This window comes from Scophthalmus maximus, chromosome 13 (genome assembly GCF_022379125.1).
Source record: "Scophthalmus maximus strain ysfricsl-2021 chromosome 13, ASM2237912v1, whole genome shotgun sequence".
Taxonomy (NCBI): Eukaryota; Metazoa; Chordata; class Actinopteri; order Pleuronectiformes; family Scophthalmidae; genus Scophthalmus; species Scophthalmus maximus.
The window spans coordinates 3,810,957-3,822,815 of NC_061527.1; the positions used below are offsets into that span (position 1 = coordinate 3,810,957).

General features: G+C 41.1%; 1 protein-coding gene across 2 annotated transcripts in view; it reads left to right on the forward strand.

Annotated features, from left to right (window-relative positions):
* The window catches only part of fnbp1l (formin binding protein 1-like), a 40,966-nt gene that overhangs the window by 25,307 nt on the left and 3,800 nt on the right, over positions 1-11,859 (forward strand). For both annotated transcript variants that reach the window (XM_035646605.2, XM_035646604.2), the window contains exons 4-14: positions 1,259-1,406; positions 2,491-2,553; positions 3,552-3,656; positions 4,372-4,500; positions 5,256-5,402; positions 5,515-5,745; positions 9,673-9,782; positions 9,918-10,050; positions 10,205-10,299; positions 11,256-11,431; positions 11,766-11,803. In XM_035646605.2, coding sequence (XP_035502498.1) covers positions 1,259-1,406; positions 2,491-2,553; positions 3,552-3,656; positions 4,372-4,500; positions 5,256-5,402; positions 5,515-5,745; positions 9,673-9,782; positions 9,918-10,050; positions 10,205-10,299; positions 11,256-11,431; positions 11,766-11,803 — 1,375 coding nt within the window. The remainder of the gene's footprint in view (positions 1-1,258; positions 1,407-2,490; positions 2,554-3,551; positions 3,657-4,371; positions 4,501-5,255; positions 5,403-5,514; positions 5,746-9,672; positions 9,783-9,917; positions 10,051-10,204; positions 10,300-11,255; positions 11,432-11,765; positions 11,804-11,859) is intronic.

The window sequence follows — 11,859 nt, forward strand, 5'->3', positions numbered from 1 at the left end:
GTCTTTACTTCGTTTTTTTTAACTTCTAGGGTTAACGTCCTTTTTTTTCTTCCTCTAGTGCTGGAAATGATGTTTGACGCTGGGTTTTTTGATGTGGTTTCGCAAATTCTGTAAAGCTACCCAATTTAGGAGTTTAATTGGTCTCGGGACATGAGTGCGGAAAGAGAGAGTTGTCGGGAAAACATTTGTTTTAATAGCACACTTTCACACACCGCAATACCTCAGCGTCCTCTGATCTAGCTCGTATAATTTACAAAAGAAGGGGAAGATGAAAATAAATATAGAAGCTCAATGCGGCTCCCTTCATTGTCCCCATAGAAATAAATGTGCCATGGGAATATTGACTTTACTTTCTCCTAATATGCAGCGTGCGCAAAAATACTTGAGATCAAATACTTTTTTTTTAACAATGTTCACACAATACTGACACAACTGACCAAATTTCCAAAAATGTTGAAATTAAAAAAGTGATTATTTATGTGTTTCTAGAAAGAAGTCCGCATTTAGTACAGGTTATCATGTTTCGTTTTGTCATTACAGCAATAAAGATATATTATTTGATTTTGTGAATTATTTCAGTATCATAGAAAATATATATTTTCTGTACGATTTATTTCCCATCCCCAAACTTACGACTAAAGAAACATTTTGCACTGCGTTCAAAATTTCAGCGCTAGAATTTGTAAACAAAGTGACAAACCTTTGTGGTTAAACATACTATAGAATAGTTGTACTTAAAGGGGCAGTAAGCGATTTTGGAGAAAGATTGTTTTTTTGTTTTTTTTGACTGCACTGCTCGGGGCTCGAACCCGCCACCGCTCGGGTACGGGAGGCGGACGCGCTAACCTACGAGGCCAAACACCCGAGTCGTAGCATCTGTCGGTAGCACGTCTCTTAACGTTTACAGACTGCACACTCAGTGTTGTGTGGTGCGGTCCGCACCATTCATTTTTTTTAAATTAACAGAGCCAGGGTTGTGCCGAAAATTGGAATTAAGATCGCTTACTGCCCCTGTAATGCAGCTAGCAGGGCTGATATGATGCACTGTGTATATATATATATATATATATATATATATATATATATAAAAATCACATTTATGTTTTAACACGAGTGCTGCTCTGTGTGTGTGTGTGTGTGTGTGTGTGTGTGTGTGTGTGTGTGTGTGTGTGTGTGTGTGTGTGTGTGTGTGTGTGTGTGTGTGTGTGTGTGTGTGTGTGTGTGTGTGTGTGTGTGTGTGTGTGTGTGTGTTGTGCAGGTTCACATCGTGTCTGTCGTTCTACTCCGTACTAAACGAGCTCAACGACTATGCCGGTCAGAGGGAGGTGGTGGCGGAGGAGATGGCCCACAAGGTGTACGGCGAGCTGATGAGGTACAGCCAAGACCTCAAAGCCGAGAGGAAGCACGTGAGTTTAACCGCGCTCGAGTTCGCTGAATAAAAAGTCACACAAGGTTTTTTTTATGCTTTCTGCGGTTTTTAAAGTGAATTTGCGACCGCGGTTCCCAGAAAAACTTGTTGCTTCCTGTCACAAGATGGATGTAGCTGTCCTCCCTCCGTATCCTCTGCATATCCATTTGTTTTCCGTTTGGCTTCAGTCAAGAGAGGATGAATATGTCAGATGTAATGTTAACCATCTGTCTTTTCTCTTCGCCCAACCATCTGTTCCTGCTATAAACTGAAAATATGAGTTCCACATGCTTTGCAAGCAGCAGCAGCAGCACCGTCTTGTTCTGTGCTGTTAAATATTAAATATCCCATTAAATATTTACTCAGTGACAGAATGAACACAGATCAGTCTCAGCATTAAAAAAACGTTTAAATGATGTGGCTGATCGGTGTATGGCACAATGAACACATTGCTCTTCCCAGTTTAATTATAATGGCTAATATTTTTGCTTTGTTTAGATTAGGGCTACAAGAAAAACGATTATTTTCATTATCGATGAATCCATAAAATGTCATAAAATAGTGAAAAATGTTGTGTTCAAGATGATGTTTTGTCTTGTCCATAAACCAAAGATATTCAGTTAACTGTCATAGAGGAGCAAAGGATCCAGAAAATATTCATATTTAAGAAACTGAAATCATAGAATTTGGACTTGTAACCGCGTCACATGACAGATGCATCTCCGTGACAACCGAGCAGACGCCATCTGCTGATTTACGGTTGTGCGAAAGGTCGTAAACTAAAAAAAATAAAAGGATTGAGATATTTTTAAATGTGTCATTAACTACTTTCTAAAAGCGAATGTTTTACTTTGGCGACTGTAGTTTAACACACTCATTAACAGTGTGATTCAACCTCCGTTTGTTATTTTACTGCTTTAGTTCACGGGACTCTTGTAAATCTGTTGCTGCAGCCTCAGCTCTTTATCCTTCCAGAGGATCTTTAAATCTGCGTGTGACACAAAATGTTCCAGTCCTATAATAATAGCTCTTATATGTGCTTCAACATGTTGCCATTGTTGTCCGTGTGTGTCACCTCACAGCATCTACAGGAGGGCAGGAAGGCCCAGCAGTACTTGGATCATTGCTGGAAGCAGATGGACAACGTAAGTGATGAGGGGCGGAGGGGGAAAGTGAAAAGTGTTTACTGTAAATATTCTGTCGGGCACACGCAGCTGCACTCATTTCATACTCGTCTGCACGAGGAATGCGAGAAATGCAAACAAAGGTAACTGCAGGAGAAACGCGGGATGCACATTTCGGCCCCAATTCCAAGACATACAATTATTCAGCGAATACACAAACGGGTAAATTTCTTGTACTTGTACTGCACCTATTTTACTCTTGTGTCCAATTAAATGTAAAGATTGTAAACCTTTGTTTCTGCCTGTGAAAAAGACAGCACTGTCCTTTCCCTGTTCTTGGCAAAAGTCCCTGGTCTACAGGGAACCAATGACAGGGGCCAGGACCAGGAAAAAAAACAACACACACACACACACACACACACACACACACACACACACACACACACACACACACACACACACCTCCTCCAAAATCAAAGCGAGGACCATGTGCCACAGTTGGCCCATGACAACCTTCTTTTTTTTTTGGCTACTAAAAGGCTCCAGAGTGAGATTCCATTTGTTCACTTCTGAGGTCATTCAATACGGTCTGCTCACTTCAAGACTTAAGAATCAACCACCATCTTTACATAAGGGGAGATTTGCTAATTGCTGCTTGTTAAAATGTAAACATGATACACACGCCCAGTCACATTTTCTGCCCATTAAGTTGATTTTTGCGTTGCCTGCCGAACATCTGATTGCGAGCGTTTCAGTGTGTGGTCCGCATGACTTGTAACGGTGACTACTACCTAGTGACTAGACTGTAATGTCTCTGCTATGCACTGTGTTTCCTTCGCTACTAATGTGACCCAGATGGGTTGGCAGGAAGGGAACTATCTCTCTCTCTGTGATTCATCTCCCTTATTGGCTCTCTCTTAGCTCCCATTCCCATGTTTTTATTTTATTTTAAAGAGGATATATAATCTGTGTTTCTTGATGCATTTAACACTTTGCCGTTCTGTGTGTTTTTTTCGTAGAGTAAAAAGAAGTTTGAGAGAGAGTGTAAAGAAGCGGAGAAATCCCAGTTGACCTACGATCGGTTGGACAACGACATCAACGCCACCAAATCCGAAGTGGAGAAGGTAGGAAGCTCCCGCCCGCGAGCGCAGCTGCTCCATCACTACGGCGCGGTTATAAATCTGTCCTCACCTTCTGTTGTCCGTTAAAAAATATATATACACAAGAGTGTCGACTCACACAGTGGGTGGATGAGAGTTGAAAAAATTCAAGTATGGGTATTTTGTTCCTCATTTTGATCAGTAACAAAAATGACTACAGTTACATCATCTCCCTCTTGCTCATACCCAGTATTTTGGTTTTACTCAGAGTTAGCAGTGTGTAATTGATGCCTCTGAAATTATACCGTCGCTGTTCTTTCCCCCCACATCAGCTCCGTATAATTAGACCCAAAGGTCGAGGGAAAATAAACAGTTTGGAATTGAGGTGAAGTCACAAACTCCAGCCTAGTGAGACTCGTTGCTTGTCAGATGAGCTACCGTCCATTTAGGAGAACAGAGTTCTTATACAGAATAACTAATAGCTGGGCAACGGAATCCCTCTGTGTGTGTGTGTGTGTGTGTGTGTGTGTGTGTGTGTGTGTGTGTGTGTGTGTGTGTGTGTGTGTGTGTGTGTGTGTGTGTGTGTGTGTGTGTGTGTGTGTGTGTGTGTGTGTGTGTGTGTGTGTGTGTGTGTGTGTGTTCTTTTACAGACTTGTAGTTGCTGTGGTGTTTTTTCATAATGTGAATCTAATGTTGGTACTAATGGAATTTATTAATTGTTGCCTCTTATTGTTTAAAGGCCAAAGCCCAGTTCTACCTGCGGACCCACATGGCCGACGAGAGTAAGAACGAGTACGCCGCCCAGCTACAGAACTTCAACGCGGAGCAGTGGAAACATTTCAACAACGCCCTACCACACATCTTCAAGGTAAAAAACAAACGTGTTGGTCTGTAGGATCATGGAATATGTATTCAATCGAATTATGTGCTTTTAAATGTCTTAAAGTAAAAAATGTGTCCATAGTCCATAAAAATATTGATCTATTGACTTATAATTTACTATTTACAAATAAAAAAAAGCATCCAGTAAGCCATGTCAACATGTCTGTGCGTCCATCTGTTCATCTTTTCACTTCCGCGGCAGATCTCAAAAACGATTTGGATTTCTTTAATGTTAAACAGGTAGTGAAATGGTCCCATTTCATATTTTGAGTTTCTTGAAATTGTAATATAAAACACAGCGCAGGGTTCACATGGTATAGATATGAAGGGATTAACTTGTCGTCTCTGGCGCTGATCACTCGACACCTGCACACTAAGTAGACACTAGAACAACTTAACATCCCTCGGTGTGTACTTAAAAAACAACAACTATTGAGTGTTCGTTATCACTGAGGGAACTATTACGACTTTACCAAACTCGGCTTGTTAGGTGCCAGGTGGATATATCATCTCCTGAGGACTCTTATTTTAACCGATTCACCTCCTACTAATGTTTAAAAATTAGGTTCACATTAAGATACTCGAAGCAGTATCATGTTAAGAGATGGGAAACTTTTCAGTGATCAGCTTGTCTCATGTAAACCACCACTGATATATTGAGTGTGTATCGGCAGTGTGTGAGCAGCGCAACGTTGGGCCCATTGCTGGCGTTTACTCCATTTGCTCTGCTCCGTGTCACAGAATCTGCAGGACATGGACGAGCGTCGGACGGTGAAGCTCGGCGAGACGTTCCGGAGCTTTGCGGAGGCCGAGCGGCGAGTCGTTCCCATCATCTCCAAATGTCTAGAAGGAATGGTTTCTGCCGCCAAGGCTGTCAGTGAGCGAAAGGTAGGCGACATAGGGCAGGGGTGTCGAGAAGGATGAGCGGCAGCATGGAAGAACTTAATTTTCAACTTGTTTGTTATCCCGTCCCTCCTTTTTGACTCCCGCTCCTCCCAAGGATTCGGCCATTGTCGTAGAGTCGTTCAAGTCCGGCTTCGAGCCGCCGGGCGACTTCCCCTTCGAGGACTTCAGCCAGAACCTGAGTCGAACGGGTTCGGACGGGACCATCAGCAACACCACGCCCAAAGGGGAGCGAGACAAAGACGGGGGCCCGGCGCCGCGGTCGGACCCAAAGCACCCGATGAGCAGGACCAAGAACAAGCTGTGGCTGTTTGGGAAGAAACCAAAGGTACGAGGGAGGAAACGATGCTCCATCTATAGCTTCAAATCGAGGGCTTGACGCAGCAATATTAGTATACTTTTATATGAATATAGTGTATTACTTATATAATTTTGATGTAATCGGTCATCAGTGTGGTCATCAACCCTTTTGCATTAGTTTTATTAAATTAAGTTTTATTATTCTTGCTGGGGGATTTTTAGTTTCACGTATGTTTATTTCATACGTACATATTTTCATACAACCGTCCTTTAAAATGACATCATAAGACGACCTATTAACAGACATTCATATGATGCTTGTAATAAATCATTAGCAGTGATTTGTTCCCTATTTGCTAATGGTATTGATAAGCATATATTTTTTGGTATAATTATGGGCAATAGTGAAATATAACAAATTTTAAAATCTTTATAAAGGCTCTGCATATTGCACTATAGATTATGTACTGTATTAGAGTCAGTTGAACAAGGTGTCTTTGACCTTATTCAGTTTTTCAAACAGCATAAACATTATTTTTTAAGCATTGAAGCATTTTTCAGCAATTAAAACTTAAAATAATTTTAAAAAAGTGTTCACTTACACACAAATTTTCCCCTCACTATAATTCTCAGTTCATCTCGAGTTCAAAAAGGTGTTTTTGTCACCTTCACCATTGTTTGTCAAAAAAAGAAAAGTGTCATGATCTTTCTCCGACGCGCTCCGTGGACTTCGCCCCGGTCCACACGGAGCGTGTCGGGTAATCATTACCTCTCTGTTGATTTATGTTCACGTCATCGGCTGCCTCAAGGGTGTGTTCTAGTCAAGGGCGTGTTCCACACAAGGCGGAAGTTTAAAGTAGGGCTGCAACTAACGATTATTTCCACAATCGATTCATCTGAAAACTGTCTGTAATTGACAGAAAAGGAAAAAAATTGAAGTTCCAAAGAAGTCAAAACGGAAATTGAATTTCCACCTGTTCGTCTTCATTCTAGGTCCATTCTCCCCCAGAGCTAAAAACCCAGCATGAAAAGAGAAAAATCCCAAAATGTGTTGTCTTGACCCTCGGCTTTGTCCTCTCTTCCCCCTCCACCAGTCCCCTTCCTCCTCCCCTCCTCCACCACCACCGTCCTCCTCCTCCTCCTCCTCCCGTCCCCGTCCCACTTCCCACCGGTTCACTTCTGACCTTGTGAGCCACTATCTGTCTGAGATAAAGACTACAGTACCCAGAATCCCCCAGAGTTTGAGGGTCCTGAGGAGAGGGGTGAGACAGGAAGTACTAGCGTGATAGTGTGTTTGATTGAGCCAGATTGATGTGATGTATTTTTTATTCTCTCACTTCTCTACACCGTGTCTGCAGGTCCTAGATTAATGATGATGAAATATATACATTTAAATATAAGATCAATAACTCAAATGAAAGTATATTATAGTTCAAATTATTTATTTTAAAAGCTGTTCTGGTCTGATTTAATTCTTCAAATTTTTCGGACTTGCAGACACTTTTTTTTTTACCGTTTCTCCTTTTCATCCCTTTTCTTTTCTTCTTTTGTCTTTCCTGCTTTGTCTCTTTCTTGCCTCGTCTTCCTTCTCTTTCTTTTTTATTCTATTCCTTCTCTCTTTCTATTTGCAAGACAGATTTTTGCTCCAATCACAAGACGGAAGATCATTGGTGATTGATGGTGTGTCGTCGTGTGTGTGTGCGTGTGTGCGCGTGTGCGTGTGTGTGATTTGTTGGGTTTTTGGTGTTACAGTGCTGTGTGGGGAAACGGGGCTGAAAGTGTTTTACCAACATCAGATTGCGTTGCTCTGATGTTGTTCTCTGGCCCCGAGTTTGCAGTGATGTGTTTGTGTGTTTGTGCTAACATTGTAATTAAACCGTGGAACAGACAGTTTAACACAAAGGTGTAAATAACACCCGGCCTCCGCGATGAGCCAAACGCTCTTCAGTTCTGTCAGGGGCCATCTGTGATTGGCTGGTTTTCATCTGTCAAGTCGCCCTCACAGACGGATGGAACCGGCTCAACCGCCTGTTGGATTGAGTGTTGACGAATACTTTCAACAAACTAATGTTTGCAAGATGCATTGTGTTTGTCCTGGAGGCATAATAATCTTAAGTGTTAAATTTAAATGTTAATACACTTGAAATTAACTACTTTTACAACTGATTAATCATTTTAGTCAATTTATCAAGCACAGATGTCAAACACTTCCTGGTTCTCATTTGTCCAATGTGAGAATTAGCTTCTTCATGTTTTCATATATGATAACAAACAGAATATTGCTGAGCTTTTGAAAATCATGAGCAGTTTGGACAGATTCACTGTTGTTGACAAAACTAGTAACAAATCAATCGGCTGCATTGTTCATCTTTAGGCTTCAACAGAAGTCAATAAGCAGAATAGTATGCAGCCGGCAGCAGGATTATGTTTGAGTGGCTGTGTTCTTGTGTTCTTACGTGACACAAAAACATAGAATCAAGTGTACACTTGTTCATTATTACTAGTTATTTATACCCTAGAATTGGCATTGAACAGGAGAACAGATGAGGAATATTAAATCCCTCAAAACCTTTTATTCTCCTCAAGGAAAGATTTTCTGTGTCAACCAACCAAAGTAAAAATAAAAAGACCTCTTAGTTGTGGAATGAAGACATTTTCCTCTACACTCTTCTCCCCGTCACAAAAATGACTTCCCTGTGTGGGGATGAAAGCAGGAAACAACATCAGAAGTGAATCATTGCACAGTGTCAATATTCAGTACCTCTTGTACGTTAAAGAACAAGTGTACGTGAACTAAAGACTCCAGCCTGCTGCTGCAACAATAAATGACTTTTGTCGGGATCACAGTGGGAACTTGTATTGACCGACTGACTAACCAGCATCCCGTGTTGTTTGTCTCTTTCGTCTGCGATGGTTAACGCGTCAGTGGTCAGTCAAGATGGTAAGTGAGTGTGTCGAGTAGTTACCAGAAGACCCAGCAGTGTCCTTTCCCCATAGCGTCCCATATATAAACCCTGTAGTGATGAGTAGCTTCTGTTTCCGTCCCAGTTAGAATAGTCCTCCTGCCCTTCACCAAACTGCAACCGTGTTGCTGTTCACTCACAGTAGTTTAACTCTCATTTATTATTCAGTGGCTTTTGAATAAATTATGTTTGAATACCATCTGTGCAAACAAGGGAAAACATTATTCGGCCCCGTGTTACTGATTGAAAATGTGTTTATCCCTATGTGTCTTGGAATTGGTAAAACAACCTCGGCGACAGCTACTATTTCCGAGGTCGCGAGTAAACTGCCGATCCGCAAGTTGCTCAGGAAATAGAAAATGTAAACATCTGTAGTTATGTGGCGCGAAAAGTGAAGTGGGGAAGCATTAAAAGAAATAATGCTTTGAATAGTTTTAGGCTCTTTCGGGAGCAGATCAGCTGTTGGACAACTTCCTGTTCTTAGAGGGCATTTAATGACTCATGTCAAGCAGCAGAATAAATCTCTGACCGATCAGACTGACGGCATTTATTGATTGAAATCAATCTGCGGAAAACTTTTGCACACTACTGTACGGCAGGGCAAGATCGTGCGATATGATTGAAAGCTCTTGGGATGTTTGATGCATCACTCACTTTTAATGTGACAGGTTTTCTTTGTGCAAATAATAGAGAGGCATTAATAATGCAGGCATTATTGGACATTCCTTTTCTAGTTCACTGGGACAGTAGCTACATGCTGATTCTCTAATCTCATTCTATGGAACCAGACCAAACTTCCACTCATCAAATGTAATAGGAAGAAGTCAGCGGTGTAACTATAGTTTCATCAGATCCCTCCCCACCTCAGAGAAACAAAATCTTTTATATCGTCTCGGGTTTAGTATCTAACATCGTCAACTTCAGCCCGAGCCGGTATAAAGTGAAAGTCTGAAAAAGGAGTTAAATGTTAAAATGTTGTTCCTCTACACCAGGCGCCGTCTCTGGAGGACTTTAGTCACTTGCCCCCCGAGCAGAGGAGGAAGAGGCTGCAGCAGAGGATCGACGAACTCAACAAAGAGCTGCAGAAGGAGATGGATCAGAGGTGAGATGCTCGACGATAAATCCAAACACAGTCGAAACCGTTGATAAATTCAGAAAAAAAAAAACGAAAACTGAGCGGTTTATTATCATTCATCCACTCCATCAACACCAGTGCATGTTTGTGTGTTTCTGTCAGAGATGCCCTGAACAAGATGAAGGACGTGTACGAGAAAAACCCCCAGATGGGAGACCCCATCAGCCTGCAGCCGAAAATATCCGAGACCATTTGTAACATGGAGAAACTGCGCTCGGAAATCCACAAAAACGAGGTGAAGAACAGAGAAGTTGTTCTTTTTCCTAGAGAGTTCTAATTCGAATTCCAGATGTACAGTATGCAGCTTCTGGCACATTGTGGTGGTGATGGCGCCACCTCCTGGTCAAACACATTGGCGTCAATCTCATCTGCGTTTCCTCTGTGGACAGACTTGGTTATCTGAGGTGGAGGGAAAGCAGAGCTCCAGAGGAGACCGACGACACAGCGCCGACAATCACCATCACACGCCTCAAGGCAGAGAAAGGTACAAGTATTAATGTATTTATGTATTAACATAACGTTACACAGGAGGATATACACCCATCAGTGGTGGGCTGATTGTTGTGTACTACACCATTGTGATCAATAGGTAGGTTCAATAGTCTTAAAACAAAATATTAAGTTTAATTATGGTTTTTATTCCTATTTTTGGTGTTTCTAAAAAATATAAAAGCTTTTCTAGTTATTGGTCCATGTTTACATTTTTAGGATCACAAACTGTAGAGGTTTGTCACAAATATGAAAAAAAAAAATAGCTTCATTTTGCAGGTCTGTAATTCTGTACTTATTGATATATGTTCCAATGAACACATTCTGTGTGTTTTAATTGATCCACAACAGATTGGCTGAACATATATGACTGTTCAATATCTCTACAAGCAAGTGAGGCTTCCAACAAATGTCAAACAAATGATATATATATATATATATATATATATATATATATATATATATATATATATATATATTTCCAATAATAAATTAAAAATGAAGGAATATTAAATATATTTTTGGTTGATTCTTTCAATGATAATGATATCAGAACCAAATTACATCGACTTCTTCATAGGATTTTATAAGGAAATTATTCTAAAATGTCAGACCATATATGTTATTCTAATTGTGTTATTGCATTATATACACTTTTTGAAAAACCACATTTAATCTAAGCGTTGTTTTGCAGTTAAATCCACATTCAGATCTACCACAAGTGAAATTACACAGAAGAATATGACCTTGTTTTATTTATTAATCCAGGTTAGTTTGACTCTGACTCAGTTCCGACACTGGTTCATCTCATAATATTCCTGCAAACTTTTTCTTCATGGAAGTCGTTTAGCCCGTGTCATCGTGTCATCGTATATAAACGAGGATCTGAGACACATTTTTCAGTCCTGCAAACACAAAAGCTCAACCGCCTGCCTCCTGTTTCTGCATCAGTCCCGAGGGCAGTTACACGGACGACACCAGTCAGGAGCATCACACGCCTCAGCACCGGCCCAGTCCCTCGCAGCCCACCAACCCCAACCCCGACCCGCACGAGTTCGACGACGAGTTCGACGACGACGACCCGCTGCCCGTCATCGGTCACTGCAAAGCGATGTACTCCTTTGACGGTAAGAACGCAGAGCCCAAAATATCTTGACGGACTCAGAAAGTCATTTTTTATTATTATTATTATTATTATTATTATTATTATTACATATTATATTACTTAGATTATAGTTTTTATGTGCACCAACATAGAAAAAAAACAATTCCACAAATGGGGGCAGCTGTGGCTCATGAGTTTGAGCGGGTCGTCTCCCCCAGCGCCTCCTGTCCACATGTCGCATTGTCCAAGACGGGGAAAGACCTAATTCATGATCATCAAATAGCTGCCGTAATTTGAGACATAACTGTGTGTGGCTGGTGACTCACTAATGTCACTGTGGTATGTTCGACTTGTAGGTCAGAACGAGGGGACGCTTGTGATGGCAGAAGACGAGGTAATGGGCTTTTTTTTTAAAAAAAGAAGAAAAGCAAAAACACACACCCAAAATGC